The sequence below is a fragment of the Acartia tonsa genome, chromosome 9 (assembly GCF_053477335.1).
Source record: "Acartia tonsa isolate MP-2025a chromosome 9, ASM5347733v1, whole genome shotgun sequence".
Taxonomy (NCBI): Eukaryota; Metazoa; Arthropoda; class Copepoda; order Calanoida; family Acartiidae; genus Acartia; species Acartia tonsa.
The window spans coordinates 20,634,208-20,660,090 of record NC_137268.1 but is presented as its reverse complement, the minus strand read 5'-3'; the positions used below and the strand labels follow the sequence as shown (position 1 = coordinate 20,660,090).

Below are 25,883 nucleotides of genomic sequence, written 5' to 3'. Positions count from 1 at the left end.
TGTTTAAAATCAGCAAACAAAAGTTTTAATAGGATTTTATAACTTTTTTTGTTTGGGGGGGATGTAAGGCATGGAGTACATTTCATAATAGATAAAAGCCTTACCAAAACATGTGGAAAGTTTTTCCTGTAATGGTTTTAGCAGTTTGTTAGATCTTGTACATCGCACAATTAAACAGACATCCTACTTTTTTTTCATGTGTGATTTTAATGGATCTTGTATACGATGACGTCATGTCAGGTGAATGACATTCATAGTAAGAGTAGTATGAAAATTTAGGTGTAAATTATTGAATTTAAATATAATATAAAGACAAAGGTAATGCAATTAAAGTTGTTTATAAGATTTCAAATAAAGATATTGATCGGGTTCGCAAAACTATATCAAGACATTGTGTTGTGTCCAGCCTCTAGAGGTATCCTTAAAGAAAGCCTGTAAGAAATCCACTGCTCTAGCTGCTGAAAGACTGCCACAAGCAGACCCAATATGCCAAATTTGAAGCTTTCAGCTTCAAGAACAAAAAAGTTATAGGCAGTTGAAAATGATATTTTAAGTAGATGAACATTTTAGGGTACTATTCTTACTGTAGCAGTCTTTCAGTTGTTAGAGTGGTGTATTTCTTGCAGGCTTCCTTTAACAAAATTCCATGTTTTTTTTAGGAAAAATAATCTTGTATTCTATGGAGTAAAAGGCGAAGAAGCTGATCCAGATGAATTAGAAAGGACTATTAAACATATTATGAATATTTATATGCAGGTATTATCAATAAATCTATCTATCTGTCTATCTATCCATCCATCTATCTGTCCGTCTGTCTGTCTATCTGTCTATCTGCCCGTCTGTTTGTCTGTCTGTCTGTATTTCTATAGATCCAGATGAATTAGAAATAACTATCAAAAATATTATGAATATTTATATGCAGGTATTATCAATAAATCTATCTATCTATCTTTCTAAATGTATGTCTGTCTGTCTATATACCAATAGATCCAGATGAATTAGAAATAACTATCAAACATATAAATATCTATCTATCTGTCTGTCTATTAATCTATCAATAGACCTGATGAATTAAAAATAACTATTTATTTAACATATTATGAATATTATATATAAAAACAAAAAAATTTTACAAACCCAAAATTATGACATCCTTAGAAACTACATTTAAAATGCTAAATTAATAAGAATGATTTTTAAAATCTAAAATTTAAAGTAAAAATTATTTTAAATCCAACGATATACGAATTTTTGTATATCGAATTAAGTTTAATATCTTTTTTTACTTATATTTGTAGGTGTCCCGTGATATACCGTTGATAAAAGTGACACGACTTTGGAACGGACCAAGTTTTAGAGGATTCAAACCCATACAGGTTTGTTAGCTACATAGTCCTTTATAGAGTAGCTTCTCAAGGGTCCTGGGCATGTATATAGCTATTTTTAGGAAGGGTACCACAATCCCCCTGAAAAAGAATTATCCTTCAATTTTACTTTTTCTTCTAAGAACTAAAATGGTTAATAGAGGGGGGGGGGGGTAAATTAACCCCCACCAACTCAAGTACTCCTAGAGGCCTTTGGTAGCGCAGCCGCTAATATTGTATAATTAAGGTAATGTTCCAACTTTGGAAGGACAAAGAGGAAGTTTTACGGAAAAATTATCTGCTGCAAAAATCCACGAACATGTATGTTACAGAAGACTTTTCCAGAAAAGTTAGAAAACACAGGTATTGTTACAATCGTTCTATTGATTTGAAACTTTGCAGATTTTCGCCCGTATCTCATATATAAGAAAATGTATACAACAGTATGCAAAAAGTCCCTTTTTGGACAATCTAGATATAATATGTGTATTTATGGAATTGTTTCTTCCTTTTATTGTATATCAAATGCTATTTTAATGTCAAACTGTTATTAATTATAGATATTCATAAAGGATCAATGAAATATGGACTAATCTCCCACTAAATTCAAAGCAAGTTTTATTCAATGATAGTGATCCATCGCATCCTATTATAGACAGCTTTCCACGGGTACTCAAATAAAAAATTAAAAAATTAAAACATGTTCTGTTAGCACTGTTGGCCCATAGGGCCGGTCCAACAAAACTGCTATTAATTTTATGTTTTTTTTTTATTTCAATAATCGTAGAAAATTATCTGAAATGCGATGCTATACATGATTTTTCAGTGTTGCTGAGAACCGGTTCCAATCCAGCGGATATTAATCGGTTTTGAAGCCATACTGAAAATCTAACTCCTATGACCTTTCTTTACTGTTATATTTTTTTGATTTAAGGGAGGAATTAATAAAGTTTGCTCGAGACCTAAGAACAGCCGAACCTTCAGGTAAATTAAAATCTATTTAGAAATATAAGATATTTTTGATAACAAATAACAGTAGAAATTAGTTGAAAACCCCCTGGAAAATTTCGCCCATTTCACAAAAAGGCTTAATTAGAAATCAATTTAAAAAAAAAATAATTTTGATATCTTATTTCAGCACGATGTTTCCTTCAATATGACAGGCTCTATGTTGAAAATGAAATATTCTTGTACAATGAGGTATGGTATAGCAAGCGTAGCAGCTCTTTAATGATCAATTTTCCATCCATAAAGCTGGTATTAGAGTAAAACATTAAAGGGGGAAGTGATGAAATTACTGTATATCCCCATCCCAATGACCTTGTGCCGACTCACATTTGGGTCATTGAAGACCAACCAATAATGTCTAAAATATCAATACAGCCAAGTAGAAGAAAACAATTTGCTAGATGACGAAAAAGGACATAGGAAAAGAGGGGGGGGGGGCTAGTTATCTTTATATACATCTATACTCTAGATCTTTTGCTAGTAATTGAATTAGATAGAAAAAGTTTTAAACACAATTATTTTCAAGTAGTTGTTGCTGTGGGATAGTAAACATTATATAATTGTTTGTGTCAAGGTAAAATATTGACATTTTCACACAAAAGTAATTACCCTCCTATTGCAATTTTGTTTTCCTTCCAAAATAATAAGCTAAGACGTCCCTGGACATAGGGGCCAATGTTATGAATTTACTGAATTTTGGACCCGCGACCGTGGCATAGCACGTAGCGCATCCGCTCGTCGTTGGGAAGGTGATAGGTTCGAATCTCGGTCCAACACTGCGTCATAACTACAGACGTTGAAAATGGTTCCTAATGCTTCTATGTCAGGTGTGTGACATAAATAGCTAGAGTAGGGGGAATTCCTTGGCCTAAAAACAGGTGCAACTCATTAACATTCACAGTTAGGACTTCTCAGACAAAGGTCGTTGGTTGTCTGATAGGCAAATGGACGCTTTACACCGCAATCATAGGGCTTAGGTCTGACAATCCTATCCCATATCCATAAAAAAAGCCAAATTGTTACAGAAACACTGACAAATTGTCATAAAACATAAACAGAATACGTGCCTATTTTGATATATATTTCTATTTAATTCTAGATCTGCTGATTGAAATATGAAAAAAATTAGTACTGATAGAATAGTAATTAGCTTTAGAATTTTCTTATGGTTCAAATAAAAAATAACATGGACCAGTAAAGAATCCTACCAGAACACAACTTACTTTCAGAATTTTTATTTTATTTTTGACTATTCACATCAAATAGTAGCCCGCCCCCCCCTAAAAAAAAATATTTTAAGGATGTAACGTCGTTTCCCATCCCACTCACCCCATCAGACACAGTTTAATACCTACCTCCGCCCACCAAAACAAATCAAAGGCTTGGACGTTTTAGATTTTTTAAAACACTATTTCACAACTTGGGTTCTATCTAACTTGTCAAACTCGTCTTGGGGTGGCGAATTAATTCTGAAACGAAGAAAAAAAATCTTTGAACTATAAAAACAAAATCTACTGGTTTTAGTCCTAGAGTATTTTACTTAAGAGTTGAAATGAAATGAAATATTTATTTTATGACACACATAGTAAAATAGACATACATATATACATGACATAAATAATCACAAACAAGCGGTATATTAATCATGATTAATTAATTACAGTATAATAATAACAAGGTTAATAATATCCACATAAGAAAAAAATGAATATACGTGTCAAAGTTGTCCCCCTAGGACGTTTGTCTGAAAGTTATGTAAACTTTAATAAAATAGAAATATTATTGCTGATTTGAAAAACGAAAATTATTGAAATTGATATTCTATATGGCATATCAAAGCTAAATTATATCAGTAGTAGCGAAAATCATACATAGGTAATTAAGAATTTTTTTTGGCAATTGGTATTTTTTATCAGGATTACATCTGTAAAAAATTTACAGTAAATTTAAAAAAAAATTAAACTCCCTCCAAAAATTTTATCTTTAAAAAGATTATCAGCATACGAAAAACCTTTTTTTGTTAGAGCTGTTATTATGATCTTAGCTAAGAAATAAAGAAATATAATTTTTTTAATTTCAAAGTTATGGAAGTTTAAAAAATACATTTATAATATTTAAAAGTTAGTTTAATAGTAGCTTTCATCCAGTATAAAATTTTCGAACTACTTTGCATTTTTTAAAAGTTCCATTAGGTACGTAGGGACTTAATAAATTTATGAATTATTTTGGGATAGGGGGGGATGGGGTCAAATAATGGTGCAAGGCATTTTCTCTACCCATCCTTACTATTGTCAATATCATAACAAATCTACACTGAAATTCTCCCCAAACTCAACCCAACTAATTTCTTTGCTAAGGGATAATTCTGTTTATCATAGTTGGGGATTTACATCAATTTATCGGCCATTGTATTATCCCTTTATATCCTTCACTCTGAAAAATTTGCTGAACCCTAAAAATAAGAATGCTGGCTAAAACTGAGAATGATATTGATATCTGTCAATTAAGTTATCTAAAATCTCAATATTGCTAGGTTTACTAAAACAGATCCTTTTTTGAGGAGAGAGAGATTTTGGCGAAATCTGCCGCCATTATTTTGTGCCAATTTTTATATGTCGCCAATGAAAATATTTAGATAACTGTATTGCACTTTAATCTATGTTGTTTTTTTTATAGATGTTTTTAAAGAATATTTTAGAAAAATTGTTTAGCTATCAAATAAACTAAACTTAAATATATAAAATAGGCATCATAATGTTAGATTTTTAATTTTTTTCTCGTATCCATTCGAATCCGGGGGATAGGAACCGGTTCTCATCCATACGAAAATACTATGTCTAGCATCGTATTATATCCAGCTTTCTACGAATATAAATATGTACAATCATAAGATTAAAACCAGATTTTTATCCCGTGCAACCGGAACCTCGGGGCTAAAAAAAACTGGGTTTAATCTTATAATTGTACATTCTATATCTGCGGAAAGCTGTTTATAATACGATGCGATAAATAACTATTCTTTTATTATTCTTGTTTATACCTTTTTTTATAACAGCTGTATAATAATGTATTAAACTTTGAAGGGGGAAATATGAAATTCATTAACTAAATAGTAGTCAAAATATGCTTCTATTATTTTATCATACTTGCCTTTAGCATATTAATTTTTTCAAGGGTAATCTATGTTGCGGGGGGGGGGGGGGCAAAGATACCCTACCTCTAAATAGACAAAAAAAACCTATAAGAAGCTTAATCGTAAAGGTCCAAAAGTTTACAAGATCTTATGAAACAGACAAAGAGACTGAGAAACAGAAAAACATCCTGTTACTTTTAAGATTTAATTGATTAGGTAGAAGGACGCGTGGAAAGAATGTTGATTGGAAAAGGAAATGTTGATGGTAAAGATGTGACACCCACTCCGAGGTAAACTTATATAGATAGAATAGTCTTGTATATTTCAAACACTCAAGTTGATAAACAACTGTATATGTTTAAAATATTATGTCCCAAAATTGCAAGCCCTGCATTTTATTTCAAATATGTTTTTTTATAAACTTAATGAAACCTTTTCATTACATAATTGGAAGATTGTAAAAGTCCCTCCACAGATTATGACGCCATTCGATAGAATAACCAATGAGAGGCCAGCATAAATTTTACCATTGGTTAATACTGGCCTCTCATTGGCTATTCTATCGTATGACGTCATAATCTATGTATTGATTTTTACCATCTTCCATATTTGTATACACCACTTCGCGTATTAGAAAAAATCACAATTCGTTTCTATTGTTTAAAAAAATTATACAAAATTTAATTTTTTATTAGCGGAGCTACTCTATAATTTACCGTGTCTTTCCATCCGTAAGTCCTAGGGGGGAGTATTATTTTCTCGGCTTATACTTAAGGTAGAATGTTGATTTTTGTTGTTAAAGAAACCTCCTCCCAATGAGGATCCAGTATTCAACTTACTTGGACCGTAGGTCTGGCAGTCATGCTTGAAATAGCATTTATATTAATTAATCTACAAAGGTTTTGTGATTTTTATTACATTCTATTCGTCTCTTTCTTTTTTTTACTTTGTCCGTCAATCTTATTTTTAGCTGCTCTATTATCCCTTAAAAATAATTTTGGGTATAGTCCCTTTCCTTTTTTCGTATTTTCACAGTAGCTTTTCTCCTATTTCTAGCCCCTGCGGGGGGCTCTAATCCTGCGAGGCTAATTGCCTAACCCTGCAGGGCAATCACCTAACCTAATATAACCTAAAATAACCTATCAAAACCCATAGTTTTTACTAGAGGAAAAAGTCGCAGTGAAAGCCGTAACAGAGATCATGAGCAGCTACCCAATATAATTGAACACAGGTTAGTACATAGGCAAGGGATCTTAAGACAATTTTACTTCCCCTATGATAATACACAAATTAACCCTTCTGTAGATTAGAATTAGTGACTGAAACGTTTGAAGACTCAACTTAATGAAACAACCAATCAAAATTCACTAAAGTCCTTAAAGTTGTTAAGCCAACGAATAAGAAAACGTTATTATAAAACTTTGGGGATTAATGTAATAAAAAGCCTATTGTCTCATTCTCTCTCTCTCTCTCTCTCTCTCTCTCTCTCTCTCTCTCTCTCTCACTCTCTCTCTCTCTCTCTCTCTCTCTCTCTCTCTCTCTCTCTCTCTCTCTCTCTCTCTTCCCTCTCTCTCTGGAAACTTGTTACTGGCTAAAATAACGATCTCCTTATCCATACCCTTCAACCCATCCCCTCTCTACCTACTTGATGAATATACTGACTTATAAGTAATGTCCATGTTAGCAACCTAAATTGATGAAATTTTTTTCCTGTCATAAGTAAGCCATTTAAATAATAGGACATTTAAGATTTCTACTACAAATAGCGTTTGAGTAAATATATTGGAGTTAGGTTAACGTGAGTTAATTGTTAAGGGGAATTGTCACAAGAAGTCTAACAATTATAGCAGTTGAGTAATTCATTTTTCATAAAAAATCTTTACTGATAGACTGATGAACAAAGTAAGTTATGAAAAAACTTCTTAATTATTTGATAGGGCTTTCACTGAACTCTATTTCTCAACTTCAGGAACCCCCATTTATGAAAAACTTATTACTAGACCCTGTGGGTGGATTTACCTCTAACTAGGGTTGGGCCGGATATCCGGTGTGTCCGGATATCCGGCCATTTTCAATGTCCGGCCGGATACCGGATATTGAAACTATCCGGCCGGATATCCGGCTCTTTAATTTTTTATACTTTACACCAAAAATCTCTGCTTTTTTAAATCTTAAATGGCTATAATTTTCTTATTATTGAAGCTAGAAGAACATTTTTTCTGAATAAGTTTAACTTTATGTAAATTTATATAAGATTTCTGAAGAAATTTTTTTTTACTACTTTAATATCTGGTAATTTTGCCGGTTATCCGGCCGGATATCCGGTAATTTGGCCGGATAACCGGATATTTGCCGGATATCCGGCCGGTTACCGGATATCCGGCATTTGAAATCAGCCGGATATCCGGTATCCGGTATCCGGCCAAAACAGTATCCGGCCCAACCCTACCTCTAACCTAACCTAAACCACGTTTTTAAAAAGTTCGTCTGTGGTCCAGATGTAATGAAAGGGAAAACGCCCTTACACAATTTAAAAAATATGTTAGATTATTCCCCCCAAACCGTTAAAAACCCTAATTTTACCTCCCAAAATGAAAAGCTTGGGCGTCCCTGGAAACCACCTATTTAATCAAAACCATGAGAGGAGATGAGAGGAGAATTCGGAAAGAAAACCCCTAAAAACGAGATGGATAATTCATCATTTTTATGACGTCACATGCTGATTTTTGACACACTTTGTTCGTTGTCCCTTTTTCAATTATGATAAAAATTTTCAGAGAATTGAATGTTAAACAGAAAAAGGACCAGGACAACGAAAAATCTCAAGGTAAAGCTTTTTGTAACAGGGATCTAAAGGGATAAGACAATAGCCGATAAATTGGTGTATATTTCCAATCATGATAAACAAAATAACACCTTGTTTAGACTACAATTAGACTTAATGTACCAACCAATTAACGTTGTTAAAGTTGTTGAGTCAACGAAAAAGAAAACGATATAATAAAACTTTGGGGACTAGTGTAATAAACAGTCCAATCCCCTCCCTCACTTCTCTCATTGACTGACTCAAACATAATTTGTGGCAGTCCTTGAAATTTTGAAACTTTCTTCTAAGTAAATCAAAAAATAAGATATAAAAGATAAATATATGTTATTTAATTAAAAAAGAAATGCTGGATGTTCTGATTTTTAAAGGATCAGAACAAATTTCTTAAATGTCAAAAGCGTTAGTATGTTTTATAGTTTTTTGAGCTTCGCTTGTATAGATGTTTCATCCTTAATATACTTAGGAATGCGAAAAGAGCACCAAAGCAAGGAAAAAGAACTTCCATCCAAAAAGGCCCTGAGAGAAAAGAAGAAAGGAGATAAAAAGGAGAAACCCGTGTCTAAAAAAGTGAAGAAAGATGGAAAAGATAATCAAAAAGGAAACAAAGCCATGGATACAGGTTACACTTTCTGGATCTAGTACAGCCGTTTATCAGCTGGTAGATTTTAAAGTTTATGGATATTTTGGATATATTCGTTAGTGTTAACAGCAACTATTTACCGAGAACTGCACTACATCCGACATTTTTGATTGTGCAGCTAATTTAAAACTGTTTTGAGTCAGTATGGTTAGCCGTTTTGAAGGAGGGTTAAGGCATTCAAAGGGCGAAAAATTACAATATATATAGTGGCAAAAAAGGGTAAGAAATAAAACTGGCATTTTAAGGCATGAACTACGGGACCGGGATGGGGAAGAGAAGGAATTTTGTCAGGGAAGGGTAAGTTAAGGGATGTCAAGAAATGGGCCAATAAGGAAATGAATTATAACCTCTAATAACAAAAATTGACAAAACCCCCTATAACTAAGAGACAAACAAAAGAACACGTAAATAGTAGCTTAACTATCAAAAAGAAATATTGTGTTAAATATAATTTTTTGCTATTCCTTATAATAAAGTAAAAGGATGTTTGTCTGTATTGCATTAAATTAATTTGTACTGAATACCTTCACCAAGTAACCCCAAATTTTAAAAAATAATCTTTATATAAAAGTAATAAGATCTTTGTCTGTATGTTTGTGCCGAAGGATCTTGCTAACCGCTGAACCAATCGGGTTCTCCTTAACAGGGTAGCTTCTCATAGGTCCCGGGAAGGTTTATGACTATTTTGGGGGAGGGTACCAAGAGAAAATCGCCCATAGAAAAAAAATTATCCCCCCCAAATTTTTTTTAAATGAAATTAAAAATGGGGTGGGGGAGGTACTCAAGTGCCCCTAGAGGCCCCTAGGGTCGTAGCCGCTAGTCATAAATAATTGCACAAAGTTTTATTTTTTAATTTTTTATTGAAGGTGGAACAATGAATGTAGAAATGGAAGATTTAGATATTATTGTAAGGTATATTATTTAATAGAATAGTCCTATTGAATTAAAATCTATAATACAAAGTAGAATGATGTCTATCCGTCCGTCTGTCTGTCCCTTAAGATCTCGGTAACCACTGAACCTATTGGATTCTACCCTTCAGGGTATATTCCTATTGGTCTTGAGGTGGTTTCAAGCTATTTTCTTAGGGGGTTGAACACCCCCCCCCCCCAAAAAAAAAGCTAGTATGTAATAAAACATCGATGGATTATAACCACCCTTATTTAAAAGTTAACGTCTATGTTTCTGTACCGAAGGATCTCGCTAACCGCTGAGCCGATATGGGTTTTCTTTACAATTTAGCTTCTCATGGGTCCTGGGAAGGTTCATAACTATTTTGTGGAAGGGTACCACGCCCTTTTATAATTTGTTTGTCCCTAGAAAAAAATAACCTCAACCCCCAAATCTAAAAAAATCTCTGATATGATTTTTTTTGCTAATTATAGATGTTACCATCCTTGTTTAAGTTTTTATTTTGAATAAAATTTTACCATAAAAGTACGTGCGTAGCAACTTCTCAAATGAGTCCTGTATGTCTGTTTAGATATGACGGTGAAGGCTATGATGATAATTCAGATACAAGCTTACTTACTCAACATTATTATGGTATGTATCAGGAAGCTTAAAGGATATGACAATGGACGATAAATCAATATAAAACCCAAATTATTATGAAAAAATTACCCTGCTATAGATTAAAATTAAAGGCGTAAAATAAAAGTCCCAAAGATTCTAAGTTAAAAAATAAGATATTGTTTTCATATTGTCCTTTCCCTTACTGGTGTAGTAGACGTTCATTAAAGTTCAAAGATCAGCCAATAGCGTCGAAAATACTAACACAGCCAAGTCGCTACAAAAGAGTTGAAAGTAGTTTGTTAGCAGACGAAAAAGATTCCACCTCTGGAACCAGGTATTTGTCTGGGTTTGAAATTTGAAATTAGTTAATAGATATACACAGTTAGATATAGAGAATCTGCGCAACTAAAAATAAAAATGAAGGCTTATCAAGATTTATAAATACAGGACAAGTAGAGGTATTAATTGATATGATAACTTTGCAGACTCATTTTTAAAGTAAAAAGATAGAATGGCCATGAGCTGTATTTACCTCTGCCCACAGGGCAGGGGACCTTGTCCCGAACCAGCTGATAGCGCCGAAAATATGTATAAATACAGCCGAGTCCCTACAAACGAAAAGAAAGCAAATTGCTAGCAGGCGAAAAGGGTTTTAATTACTTGTGCCAGGTAGTTGACTGGATTTTACATTTATGCTTATACATTTATTATTAAGACGAAGAAATGAAATTAGCAGAATCTATGTCACTGGCTGTTTTCCTGTCGCTCCAGCAAGAACAACAAGATCAGGTTAGGTCACTTTCCAGTATTCCAGTCGAAAATGATTAGTTTCCGCCGGATTAGAACCAATTCTCAGCCATACTGGAAAATCATGTATACTATCATGTTATAGAAAATTTTCCTCGAATATTAGAATTAAAATTATAATAAAAAGTCGATTAGGTTGCCAATATGGACCCACTTATTGGTCAGTTTGTTCATCCATTAGGTAGGGGGGGGGGTAGATGAAAGTTGTCATTATTTTAGCCAACTGGGATTATCACTTTATTAGAGTCTTCGTTTGGGTAAAACTAGTATTTTTTTTACATATTTTCGAATCTTTGAAGTAAAGGTAAAACCAATTTGTAGTTGCTGACTCTAGTATGTATATCTAATATGAAAAACCTAATACTCAATTATTACTCATTTATATCAATTTAATATATGAATTAAAAACAAAGTTAGTACGTGATAGTTGCTCAAAAATCAGCAAGTGCCGTCATAAAAATGAGAGATTTCTTTCCCTCTTCTCCTCACATCTCTCTCATTTTTATGACGTCACATGCTGATTTTTTGAGCGACTTTCTTCAAGTACCTAAGTTACATAGGTTAAACACTCTTTGTGTGTTAAAAGTTATAACTTATAATTTAATTTGATAATTTTTTTTATAGCAGGGTTCGGAAGCCGCGCTATCAGCCGCGCGGCTGCGGCTGAATCCTAATTTGCGGCTGCGGCTGCGGCTGAATCCTAATTTGCGGCTGCGGCTGCGGCTGATGTGGCTGAGGCTTATAGTTATGGAAGTGGCTGAGAGTGGCTGAGGCTTAGTGCGGCTGAGAGTGGCTGCGGCTGAATGCGGCTGAGGCTTAATAAGAATTGGGGTGGCTGAGGCTTACAGTGGCTGAATTGGAATTTTGTGGCTGAGGCTTCGAGCGGCTGAGGCTTACAGTGGCTGAGGGTGGCTGAGGCTTACAGTGGCTGAAGGATTTGTGGCTGAGGCTGCGGCTTACTGAAAGCCGCGCGGCTCATAGCGGCTGCGGCTTACAGTGGCTGATTGGAAAATTAAGCCGCGCGGCTGAGTGAGGCTGAGGCTGAGAGTGGCTGATAACATAATTAAGCCTCGCGGCTGATTCTGAGGCTGCGGCTTACTGAAAGCTGTGCGGCTGAGGCTGTGGCTGAATTAAATTCAGCCGCGCAGCTGAATGCGGCTGCGGCTGAATACAATATTAAGCCTTGCGGCTGATCTTATGGCTGATTACAAAATAAGCTTTGCAGCTGAGGCTTCGGCTAAATTGGATTTTTTAAATGCATTCTAGGACATTTTTTGGAGAGTTGAGGGTGGTTAGGGGTTGTGAGATTAGGAGTGGAGGGAAGAGGGGGGAGGACAGCAGGATTTTTTCAAATGTTTGATTCAGAATTAGTACCCAAATTTTATACTGGTACCCAAAGTTTTATACTGGTACACAAAGTTTATTCTGGTACCCAAAGTTTTATTCTAGTACCCAAAGTTTTATACTGGTACCCAAAATTATATACTAGTACTCAAATTTTATTCTGGTACCCAAAGTTTTATTCTAGTACCCAAAGTTTTATACTGGTACTCAAAGTTTTATACTGGTACCCAAAGTTTTAGTCTGGTACCCAAAGTTTTAGACTAGTACTCAAATTTTATTCTGGTACCCAAAGTTTTATACTGGTACCAAAAGTTTTATACTAGAACCCAAAGTTTTATACTGGTACCCAAATTTTACTGGTAACCAAAGTTTTATACTGGTACACAAAGTTTTATACTGGTACCCAAAGTTTTATACTGGTATCCAAAATTTTATACTGGTACCCAAAGTTTTATTCTGGTACCCAAAGTTTTATACTGGTACCCAAAGTTTTATACTGGTACCCAAAATTTTATACTGGTACCCAAAGTTTTATACTGGTACCCAAAGTTTTATACTGGTACCCAAAATTATATACTAGTACTCAAATTTTATTCTGGTATCCAAAGTTTTATTCTAGTACCCAAAGTTTTATACTAGTACTCAAAGTTTTATCCTGGTATCCAAAGTTTTAGTCTGGTACCCAAAGTTTTATACTGGTACTAAAAATTTATACTGGTACCCAAAGTTTTATACTGGTACTCAAAGTTTTAAACTGGTACCCAAAGTTTTATACTGGTACTAAAAATTTATACTGGTACCCAAAGTTTTTTACTGGTACCCAAAGTTTTATACTAGAACCCAAAGTTTTATACTGGTACCCAAAGTTTTATACTGGTACCCAAAGTTTTAAACTGGTTACCAAAGTTTTATACTGGTACTAAAAATTTATACTGGTACCCAAAGTTTTATACAGTTACCCAAATTTTATACTGGTACCCAAAGTTTTATACTGGTACCCAAAGTTTTATACAAGTTTTTTAGCAGTAGGAATTTATTTCAACATCTTTAGTTATGATGCAGTACAAAGCCTATCAACTCCCAGACGACAAGCCAATGCGCTACATGTTGAGCCACGGTCGAGGGTTTCTATGACATTAACTCAAGGTCCAACAACCCTCGATAACTAAGGGGAATTATATCTTTCCTTTGCGCCTGTTTATGAGCCGAGGAACTTTTCATACTGCACACCTAGCACCTAGGATCCATTTAATGTCTTCTGTTATAACGCAGTGTATGGGCGAGATTCGAACCTATTACATGATGCGCTACTTGTTGAACCTTGGGGAACCAATTCTTTCCTTTTCTGTATTAGTTTAAGTAACATCTATCCAGCAACCAACTTTTTTTTATTGAACTACCTGCCTGAAAGTTTTATGGTAATGAGCTACGCCTGTTTATAAGCCAAGGAAATCCTCCTACTCCAACTTTACATGTTGCACACCTGCCATAGCAGCAGTAGGAACCATTTAATGTCTTCAGTTATAACGCAGTGTCTGGCCGAGATTCGAATCTATTACCTCCCTGATGACAAGCAGATGCGCTTCTTGTTGAACCTTGGATAATTAAGCAACCAACTACCTGCCAGAAAGTCCTATGGTAATGAGTTATGCCTGTTTACGAGCCAAGGAAATCCTCATACTCTAACTTTACATGTTGCATACCTGGCATAGCTGCAGTAGGAACCATTTAACGTCTTCAGTTTTCACGCAGTGTCTGGCCAAGATTCGAACCTATTACCTCCATGATGACAAGCAGATGCGCTACATGTTGAGCCATGGTACGCAGGTTACATTTGTCTTAAAAATAATCGTCTTTAAAATGCTTATCATATGTACACTTGCAATAAATGTATTACTAACTTACCTCTTATGAAAAATGTTTTTTTTTACAAAAGTGCTTTTTATTACAATTATTCATGGGTATAATTTTTATGACAAACTTTTTATGTCACATAATCTTAATGACAAATGTAATTATGAAGTTATTACAAAAAATACTAAACAATAGGTACTGGAAAAAGAAGAACTGAATTAAAATAATGTTTTGGGGGGTAGGGTGATTTTTATTGGGTGGGGAGGGCCGGGGCGAGTAAATCCCATTTTTAATTTTGGGGTGATGTTTAATTTTTTTTCTAAGGCAATTTTTTTCTGGTAGTGTGATGGTACCCTCCCCCACAATAGTTGTAAACCTTCCCAGTACCTATAAGAAACTACCCTGAATAGGAGCACCATATAGGTTTAGTAGATCCTGTAGTACAAACAGATAGACAGACAAACAAACAGACAGACAAACAAACAGACATCATAATACTTAATGATCTAAAAATAAGACAAATTTTCATTTTGAAATATTGGAGCTCTGATAGCTTTTTGGTATGGTAACAGCTTTGAACCATCTATCATCCGGGTTCGAATCCCAGAAGAAAAAAAAATTGGGGGGGATGAAGGGTGACTTTTATTAATTTTTTATGGGAAAATAGGGGGGAGTTTGGTTGATTTTTAAAAAAAAAATTCAAAAACTTGGAAAAGGCAATTTAAAAAGTTTTCATTAGTTCAGTAGTTATCAAATTCTTAATCTACAGACAAAATAACTTAAAAGATTATTGGACCCGGCCAGCTGCTAGCAAGAATATGACTGCCCCTTTTTATTCTGTTTATTTCCCTTGCCCCCACCTCCCTTCTCCCTTCTCCCCGTCTGCTACATTCCAAACTAACACAACGAGTGTTTATTTCCCTTGCCCCCACTTCCCTTATCCCTTCTCCCCGTCTGCAATATTCAAAACATACATAACGAGTAGCGGCATTTCATGCGCAAGTCCCCAAACTCAGTCAGAAACTGCTAAATTCTTGCACATTCCCTTTAAGCCAGTCCCCAAAGTCTGAGACTCCTAAAAATTGAATATTTGATCCATTGTCCCCTCCCTTACTCCCTGTGCACTAACCCTTAGAACATAGGTGTAAAGCAATTTTATATTAAAATTTAGTTAATAATATTACAAATAAAGTAAGTATACCTAGAACAAATCTCCTCTAATCTTTTTTTACACATTACATTCACCCTCCTTTTATATTTTTTTTCAACTTGAGAGGAAAATAACTAAATATAAATGAGAGGAAACAAAAATTATTGTCCATTGTCCATAGCAGAATAAAAACTTTAATCACATTCAATTCTTGGTGGAATTGAACCAAGAACCTTTCCAACACACGACTGCCACACTAACCCCTAGACCAAAGGTGACAGAAATTTTGAAGAAAAATTTAGGTCTAAATATCACAATTATAATAAATTATTGGGTGCTAAATTTCATAGGTATAACTCTTATGTACATACTTTTAAAACCTGTTTTAATATGTAATGAGTTAATGGTTAAAGGATACTAGTGGCTGCGCCCCTAAAACCTCTAGGAATACTTAAGGGAAGCAAAAATAATTTATTTTGAGGGTCATCTTTTTTTGGGAGAGAAAAGATACATTTCCCCAAAAAAATTATAAACCTTCCCTGGATCAATAAGAAGCTTTGTGGTATGCGGCAGCTCTGGACCATGCAGAAACCAAGACATTATAGTGATGCTACGCACCTAGCTAAATCCTGTTATTCTACAATTATAAAGCCACCTGAAAATATGTCAGATAACGGTACTGGTTTCATCTCTCAGTTGTCCTGCAAATGGAGGGAGGGGTGTTACCCCTCCCTCTCCCATCTTAAGCACCGGAACCTTCCCCTTCAACCACCAAGTTATCAGCACCACCTCAACCCTGAGGATAAAGAATCATCAAACCTTCCCTCTTTAGTACCCAAACCTACCACTCAACCCCTCTAGGCTTATCTACCTATTGTGATGCTCCATGGGCTATCCTGCCTGCCCCAGACAGGGATAGCCATCTACCTAACCATTGCAATTATCGATGTTTTACTGTATGATTTATCTTTAACTATCTTTATTCCTAATCCATATGCATTTATATTATGGTTAACTGTATTCTAATTCCCCCCCACCCTTTCCAGGGATGGGGAATCATGATTGCCCAAACTGACTATTGTATATGTATTATAATGCTTTTATGTTATGATCATTTATTCCTATCCATGTAGTTATTGTTTGTTGTATATAGCTTTAGTATCCTTTAAACCTCCAATAAAGTGACAACTGAAATAGATGTTGATTCTTGTCTAGTGAATGCTAGAGAAGCGTAGCTTCTCTATAGTAAGGTGTCCACGTCTGTTCACACTGCCGTAGTCTTTATTCGAACTCTGGTGTCTGCCATTTACCCTAGGCGGATACCACAACTTTGGTGACAGCTGTGTGAGATTACGGCGAACCACAAGTGTAGAGCAGACGCGCATCTGAGGCTAAGGTACTCCCAGCAGTGAATCTGGCAAAACTGACGCAAGCAACCTGAATTACCCACCCTGGACAGCAAAGTTTAACTCTGCATCCGGCAGTTGTGGAAGCGAGACAGCGAAATTTGACGAATAACCGCGAGCAGCGCTGATATCTAACGGAGAATTGAGCGCCAAAAGGGCTGAAAAAGGCCTGCGGACCGGCTGAAACAAGCCAAATAAGTGTAAACGGCTGAAAATAGGCCAATTTTACTGCAAGAGATAGCAGGATCCGAACCAGTGGCGCTAGCAGGACGGGACATTCCCTGCCGCCATCAGCTGGATTTGGATAAGCGGCGCTAGCAGGACGGGACATTCCCTGCCGCCGATAGGCTGAAACACGCCACATAGCTGCAAGCGGCGCTAGCAGGACGGGACATTCCCTGCCGCCGATAGGCTGAAACACGCCACATAGCTGCAAGCTGCGAGCCAACATACGAGTGTAGTGCACCAGAACAGAGAAAAACTACGTCAACTCCAAGTATCCTGAGAGGCTACAACGCAGCCACCCATCTAGAAAAACAGATATTATGTTACATTGCAGGGATTACCACCCTGGATGTGATGGCTAAACAATAGATTTATGAGCAAAGCTTGGCAAACAAATTGTTGTGTTGTGATAAATCTAAGAATAGAACAGGCTTGGATTTATTGTGTATTGTGATAACAGCTAAAAATAGAACAGAGTTGGTAAACAAATCTGTTATGCAATTGTGATAAGGACAAAAATAGAAGCTAGATGTAATATAATAAAGACCCTGATATACAATCAAATCACCTCAAGCCTATAGCACAACAACAATACACCCCTTATTCCAAGGGAAAGGGAGGAGCCCCTCTCCATTGAAGGCAAATACAATCAGGGTGATATAATAGATAAGCCTAGGATTAAGAAGAAAAGGCACTATTACACCAGCACACAGTTACCTCCCTCCCTCACAGGGGAAACGGACGGAGTTACCCCCGTCCCCTCACGCGCTTCCCCCTTCCTACCCACACTAGACTAAGTCCGTCTGTAGTGTGGGGCTAGCGATCGGACACACAGAGCGTCATTCACGGGTAGCGCCACAGAGTGCGGAAAATATCATAAATCCAACGGACGAAGCGGACCAATGAGAGAGCGAGTTGAGGGGTGAGAGCGCGTTTTCCCCGTGTGCGCGGATTTGACGGTGCGGACGCGCGTTGCAAGGACAGGAGATTTCACACACACACCCACACAGGAGAGGGGCCACTCTATAGCATACATCAGAGATATTTTTTTAGGAGAAAAACTTGCAAGCTCCTCCCTCCCTGTCTACAGTGTGATAAGAAAAACTAAACCAGTTCCTTAAACCCGCTCAGACCCTCAACATCTCCTAGCCCTGCCAACCCTACTTCAAAGCTGAGTGGTTAGTGAAACAAATGTATGTATATATAAATACCCAAGTGATAAATAATGTTGTTTTTTTTGTATCATGGGTACAAGCAAGTGAATACTAACCTCACCAAACAACACTGGAAACTGATATGGTAACTGAACGAAAGTACGCCCACCCTGTGGACATAGCCTGACTTGCTGCCCCACATGGGGCAGTGGTGGTGTGTACCTGGACCATCGACCCTCATAGTTGTGAACTATATACAGAGGAAGCGTGATTTTTTTTGGAGCAAGGAGGAAAAGCTAGCTAGCTCCGGGGATATTCCTATACACGTATATATATATATGGGCGTGTAGCCATGTATATATATAGATAGCCTACCTATCCATATATCTACTAGCGGATATGCTCCTAGAGACATCTGTGGATGCCTAACATATTCCCTGTTACCTTTAAGCTAAGATCCGCTGGTTACCACAGAAATCAAGAGCTATACTGGAAAGGAGAACAACTCAGGCTCAACAGTTAAACAAGACGCTGGCACCCACAGACCAACCCCCTGCTACTTATCATGGGGGCGCGCCAGCCACAGAAACTCTTGAGCCAGGAGGACCGAGCCTACGGCTACATGGACTACCACCCTAATTACACAGCTATAGTATTTATACTAGGGGTGAGCCGGCTCGAACCCCCTTGCGGCGCGGCTACTCTACTCTGCTTCTATATCTACAAGATACTACTTCTGTTATTACTTTGGCCTACTGTGAACATCAAACACATGCCAGGTCACAGACCCCTGGTCCCTGAGATGCCCTTGTCTGGAAGGGTGACTGAATGTCCGCTGCACAGCTCCTGTTCAGTTGGTGCTCAACGCAAGAGAAATAGCAATACTGGACTGGGGATTGCTGAACCTGTAGGTGTCCTCCTGGGGGTGTTGAACGATGCAACTGAGCCTAATGAGAAGGCGACAAGCTTCAGAGACTTAGTGGCCAGCCCCAAGATGGACACTACCACCAGAACTGAGACTCCAACGGGGCCCAGCCCTAGGGCCAGTACCACCTGTTTCTGGGGTGGAAAGGTCCTCCCTGGCGCTGGCCTCACCAAGCTGGAGGATGGGGAGCTGTCCCAGGGGAATAGGCTCTTCACCCAGATGCCCGACGCGTACCTGGGGGTGGGGGAGCCGCCACCCAAGCCTCCCTGGGAGCCCCCAGGCATGGAACGACTGGGGACCGGCCTAAGGATGGGGACTGGTGACCTGCTGCAGTGGAAGACTTTACCCAGCACAGAGGGAGCAGGGTTGACCAGCAGCAGTGAGGCTGTTCCCCCACACTCCAAGACCAGATGCCGCTACTCTGTTGAACCACTGCACATGTCCCAGCCAAGTTCCCCCATGCTGCTGAAGATGGAGGCCCACCAGGATGCAGAGCTCCAACCAGGGGAGTCAATAAGAAGGCCACCCCTTGCCAAAACCAGAACCACCGCAGGGGCTCCCCACCAGCAGCTGACGGAGCCTGGCAGGGACGCAATACCAGCTGGCAACTCTGGCCCAACTCAGGTGGCTACCAACAGTCTGCTGACAGTCCGGAATACAGTTCAGGCTACCATCAGTATGGCATCTTCTGGGCCTTGCTGGTCCACCTGTGGGTACCTGTCCACACACTGGCCACAGGTACCCCCCAGAGATCATAGCCCCCTTTCCGACTGGCACCATCAACGGCCTTTGCTACCAACCACCTGGCCTACCCAGAGGCAGGATCCCTCATGTGGAGAAGCACCTGCAGAAGCTAAGGCCGAGGCTGGCCTCGCCACCCAGGGGAGGAGAGCCGCTGTTGGATGGAAGGAACCTGTGTGTATGGGGAGGAGGCTGAATGTAACCAGGGAGCCACCACAAGCAGCCCAGCACCGCCTGACCCCTAGTAGGGGAGACCCTGTTTGTCAGCTGGTGCCCCAACTGGAGGAGGAGAGACCTGGCAGGTTGATACACCCTGGGGAAGCCGGCCTGATGGGGCCCAGCTGGACGAAGGGGCGCTGCCGCTTCAACGGCCACACAGCCGCCAAGTGTAGAACCGGTGGGGACCGGGCAATGAAGAAACACCAGGCCGCCCAACAACCTGCATGCAACCAGTCTGCCACCCAGGTCCACCTGGAGGGAGATGCCCAGCCGTCACCCCAACTAGCTGCCGCCGCTGGGGCCGCGGCTACCCAGGAGTCTGTGTCTCAGATTGGGACCATGGTGGCCAGGATCAACGTGCTGGGAGGAGCGGCTGAACCCAACCGGGTTGGCCTGGACCTCAGCCGCAACTACAGGGGACCGGTGTCCGTAACCCCTGTCACCCCCAGCAAGAGCCGAGGGGCGCTACCCAGCGCCACCGGGACGGTGTACGAGGAGGCCCTGGCGGCCGCCGAGTGGGAGAGGCAAGAGGCGCTAGCCAGCGAGTCTGAGTCGATGTATGGGACGCCAACCGGCGTCGCCACCTGGAAGGAACGAGAGGTGCTTCCCTGCACCACCAAGCTGATGTCTGGGGCGACAACCGTCGCCGCCACCTGTGAAGACTGGGGGGTGCTATCCAGCGCCCCACGCTGGTGCCTGGGGCGACAACCGTCGCCGCCACCGAGAGACCTGGACCCCTGTGAAGACTGGGGGGTGCTATCCAGCGCCCCCACACTGGTGCCTGGGGCGACAACCGTCGCCGCCACCGAGATACCTGGACCCCGGAATGAGCCCACAGCCCCAGAGGAAGGGGTGACACCCGTCACCCCCAGCCAGCCAGAGCCCCCAGCCAGCAGGGAGAGTCCAGCTGTCCCTCACCCTCAACTGCATCCAGCTGTCTACCTCCCTCAACCAAGCCAGGGTAATTGTATTGCACTGGTGTACCAGGAAGTTTGGGCTGGGCCAAACTTGCCTGCGCCCCCTGCATCTGCCCCAGGAGCCAGGGTATCAGCCATTACCAGCCAAACTGAAGAAGCTTTGACCGCTGCCTGGGGAGTAACACAACTAGATGCGCCAAGTGCCGAGCCTAACCATAGAAGTAGAGGATCCCCAACAATTATGTCTACCCAAGATGGAGACAATGTGCCTGGACCCCTTCAGGCTAGGGGAGGAAATCCGGAGCCTTGTGCCTCCAGTCCACCAGCAGCAGTGTCCGTGGATGGGCCTGTCTCCCAGCCAACTAGAGCGGAGCCACCCTTGCAGATCCAAGACAGCCTCCGGCATAAAGGATGGACTGTTACCTTTCCCTACCCCGCAGGTCGGACTGCCATGCACCACCCTGCCAATGTCCAGAATGAGCCTGAAGGAGGCAACGCTCCTACAGTATGGCAACCACCACCTGCCCGCGTTGACAGAGACCCTGGAAGCCGAATGAACCTGACCAGCCCCGAGGGCGAAGAAACTGCGCCTGCCTCCAGTAGCCAGCCTGCCAGCAGCAAGGTGACCAACACGATGGAGACCACCAGCCCAGTGGAGAAACCTGAAGAGGTGTATACCAGGCGGCTGTTGGTCCAAGCCCCCTCATGTGCTGTGCCACCCCTGGAGGTTGCCAGGGTGGCCTCAGAGGTACACATCCAACGGCCAGAATATCCAACAGGACCAGCTACTCCAGCAGATATAGCCGATTCCGTTAGACCTGGGGAGGGCTGGAGTCCACCACCGTCCAGCAACTGGTATCCTGGCGGACCCATTCCACAAGGACAACAAACTGAAGGCCGCAACCACTGTCGGAAGTCTGGCGGTGCAGACAACCCCTCCAGCCTTCCGAGGGGAGAGTTGTGGTATGCGGCAGCTCTGGACCATGCAGAAACCAAGACATTATAGTGATGCTACGCACCTAGCTAAATCCTGTTATTCTACAATTATAAAGCCACCTGAAAATATGTCAGATAACGGTACTGGTTTCATCTCTCAGTTGTCCTGCAAATGGAGGGAGGGGTGTTACCCCTCCCTCTCCCATCTTAAGCACCGGAACCTTCCCCTTCAACCACCAAGTTATCAGCACCACCTCAACCCTGAGGATAAAGAATCATCAAACCTTCCCTCTTTAGTACCCAAACCTACCACTCAACCCCTCTAGGCTTATCTACCTATTGTGCTGCTCCATGGGCTATCCTGCCTGCCCCAGACAGGGATAGCCATCTACCTAACCATTGCAATTATCGATGTTTTACTGTATGATTTATCTTTAACTATCTTTATTCCTAATCCATATGCATTTATATTATGGTTAACTGTATTCTAATTCCCCCCCACCCTTTCCAGGGATGGGGAATCATGATTGCCCAAACTGACTATTGTATATGTATTATAATGCTTTTATGTTATGATCATTTATTCCTATCCATGTAGTTATTGTTTGTTGTATATAGCTTTAGTATCCTTTAAACCTCCAATAAAGTGACAACTGAAATAGATGTTGATTCTTGTCTAGTGAATGCTAGAGAAGCGTAGCTTCTCTATAGTAAGGTGTCCACGTCTGTTCACACTGCCGTAGTCTTTATTCGAACTCTGGTGTCTGCCATTTACCCTAGGCGGATACCACAGCTTCACATTACCACTTTATATAATAGAATATGTGGATATATTAAAAAAAAAAGAAAATTTGTTAATAAAATTATGGACCTCATTTATTGGCCAGTTCATTTATATATCCCATAAGAGGGGAGAGATGGATTAAAGGGGGTGTATGGGGGTTATTGTTATTTTAGCCAGCTGAGATTATTTCTTTATCAGAGTACATGAAAATATGGCAACATCAAAGTAATAATATATCGATTCATGTATTGCTTATAAATTCAGAAATTGTATAACATAATGATAAAGATAAAGAAACATTTTTTTTATAATAATTGCAGTTTCGAAAATAAAATCAATTTTAGTAAGCATCTTTGTAAAATAAACAAATTCGGATGATATATGATAATCATTTAACTATTTCAATCTATCGAGTACATAAAGATTATGTAGATTTTTTTGCATATTATACAGGACAATTTATTGCATTTTACAGACCTTTTTTTTAACCAACTTTAAAAAGTAAAATACATCGCTGTTTAAATTTTTTTGTTAGAAAACATATTAGGATAATTTGTGTTCAAAATAAACACACACACACACCCTCCCCCCTCCCCAAATCTTAATTTAATTATTTTCATTAATTTAAAAATACTATGAAAAATGAAATATGTATAAATCTTTTTTTTGCATAACTTTTTCAGTGTCTCTCATCAACCACAAAGTATTAAATACATTTAAAATTGAAGAAATATATAGAACAAGTATTGCGTACCTAAACGGAAAAATAATAGAGAAGCTACTATATAACTTGAGTATCACAAAAATTGATTGCCCCCTGTGAGGTTTGAACTCTTGGTCCCTAGTTTACAAGACAAGTGCTCTACCTTTGAGCTAAATAGGCCACTTGTTCAAGAAAAAAAATTTAAGATAATACAAATTCATAGTGAATATTAAGTAAATTCTGAAAAATTTGTATCTTTTAAAAACAATAAAATTAGGCAAACGTCAGTAGGGCAGTTACCCTATAAATAGTATTCAATAATATTCATAAGTATCAACGTTCAAAAACGTATTGCTCCTGGTGAAATTCGAACTTATAACCCCGGCATAACAGTGTAGAAGAACCGTGCGCTAACTGATTGCGCCACTGGAGCTCTTACATTACAGGTTCAAACTTTTTGTAGTTGTTCGAGATGGTAGTTTCTATGTTGTAATTTTTAAAAAAATTAAGATAAAATTTTTATAAAAGAATATAAAAAAATTTAAAAGTATAACATTTAAAAAAAATACATTTTAAAAAAATATTTTTGGGCGATGGAAATGTCTGACCCCCACCCCAAAATTAGCTCAAAACCATCCAATGTCAATATATATATAACTAGCGGTTACGCCCCTAGAGGCCTCTAGGGGGCACTTGAGGAAGAGAGAGAGTCAAATTTAATAACCCAATTTCTTATTTTAAATTTTTAAAGAAAAGTAAAAAAAAAAATTTTTTTTGGGGGGGGGAATTTTTTTTTTTTTTTGGGGGGGTGCCTCCCCCCTCATTTTTAATTTTAGTTTAAAAAATTTAAATTTTTTTTTTCTTTTGGGGGGGGGGGTTGGGGGTGTCCCACCCCCAAAAAAATAGTTATAAACCTTCCCAGGACCTATGAGAAGCTACCCTGTTAAGGAGAACCCAATCGGTTCAGCGGTTAGCGAGATCCTTCGGTACAGACACACAGATACACAGACACACAGACATCCTGTTACTTTAGTAAAAGGATTCCTGAGAAGGACAACATTGTCAGTTCAGTGGTTGCTGAGATCTTAAGCTTCAGACAGACTAAATTAAATGAAAATTAAGCCCCGCGGCTGAATTGACGGCTGAGGCTTGTACTAATTTAGCACCTGCGGCTGCGGCTGGGGCTTACAATATCTCAGCCGCGCGGCTGTGTCAAAGCTGCGGCTGAATTTAAAAAATTAAGCTGCGGCTGAGGCTGCGGCTTACAAATATCAAGCCGCGCGGCTGCGGCTGCGGCTGCGGCATAATCATAACTTTGCAGCTGCGGCTGAGGCTTTCTTGAAGCCGAACGGCTGAGTGCGGCTGCGTCTTCAAATTTTTAACAGCCGCGCGGCTGAGTGTGGCTGAGGCTTCCCCAACTATAAGCCGCGCGGCTGATTGTGGCTGAGGCTTAGAGGGGCGTTGGCTGAATGAGGCTTAGTGCGGCTGAGGCTTAATGTGGCTGAATTGGAGTTTTGTGGCTGAGGCTTACAGTGGCTGAGGCTTACAGTGGCTGAATGCGGCTGAGGCTTACAGTGGCTTATGTTTTCTTTAAGCCGCGCGGCTGCGACTAGGGCTGAGGCTTATTGGGTGGCTGAGGAAGCCGCGCGGCTGATGGTGGCTGAGGCTGAGGCTGCGGCTGCGGCTTCCGAACCCTGTTTTATAGTTTATAATCTCAACTTTTTTTATTCAATGGATGATATAGATGAAAAACAGATTGTCGTCTTATTTTACAAAAATACTAAAGAACGTGTTCTAACTTTTGTGATTTTTAGTTTTGGTTTAACCCATTCGTGACGAGCTCCCAAAGTTAAAAGTTTTGATTCACCGGGCTTCAACAAAATAGATTTTTTTCAATAATTACTCAACAGAGAGTGTCAAATTAAAGATCTTACTATTTTTGTGCATAATGGCAATTTTCTTCTTTTATTTTGATGCGTTTTAATACCTTAAAATAACTTAATTTTTTTAAAAACTTACATTACTTTAAAAATAAGAGGCATACAAAAAAACGATAGCATATCTAAATTCTATGGATCATTTTACATCTACTACTTACTAAAAACACTGACTAGCTATTTTTAAAGGAAAATCACAAAAGTTAGGACACCTTCTTTTAAAAAATAATATTTTAGGAGATGTACAATAGAAGACGTTCAGTATGCAGTGGACTTTTACCTCTAGGAAAATAA

The 25,883-nt window shown here is 39.1% G+C and overlaps 2 protein-coding genes across 2 annotated transcripts in view; both read left to right on the top strand.

Annotated features, from left to right (window-relative positions):
- LOC145327428 (uncharacterized) overlaps positions 1-1,385 on the top strand; it is a 6,405-nt gene extending 5,020 nt beyond the window's left edge. Inside the window, exons 7-8 of the mRNA XM_080170980.1 lie at positions 660-756; positions 1,299-1,385. Of these exons, the coding sequence (XP_080027106.1) occupies positions 660-756; positions 1,299-1,385 (184 nt within the window). The remainder of the gene's footprint in view (positions 1-659; positions 757-1,298) is intronic.
- LOC145327427 (uncharacterized) lies at positions 1,290-25,883 on the top strand. The gene is made up of 12 exons (XM_080170979.1): positions 1,290-1,376; positions 1,612-1,727; positions 2,299-2,348; positions 2,503-2,564; positions 5,722-5,795; positions 6,671-6,736; positions 8,283-8,332; positions 8,796-8,951; positions 9,839-9,884; positions 10,456-10,517; positions 11,203-11,276; positions 25,827-25,883. The coding sequence occupies exons 2-12, from the start codon at positions 1,615-1,617 to the stop codon at positions 25,881-25,883; spliced, it is 810 nt and encodes a 269-aa protein (XP_080027105.1). The 5' UTR covers positions 1,290-1,376; positions 1,612-1,614.

What these genes read in the sequence shown, in the direction of transcription:
- LOC145327427 (XM_080170979.1), top strand. Translation starts at nt 1,615, where the DNA reads ATGTTCCAACTTTGGAAGGACAAAGAGGAAGTTTTACGGAAAAATTAT. An exon ending in AAATATTCTTGTACAATGAG is followed by an intron (nt 2,565 to 5,721) that starts GTATGGTATAGC and finishes TTAATTGATTAG; the next exon opens with GTAGAAGGACGCGTGGAAAG. An exon ending in CCCAATATAATTGAACACAG is followed by an intron (nt 6,737 to 8,282) that starts GTTAGTACATAG and finishes AAAAATTTTCAG; the next exon opens with AGAATTGAATGTTAAACAGA.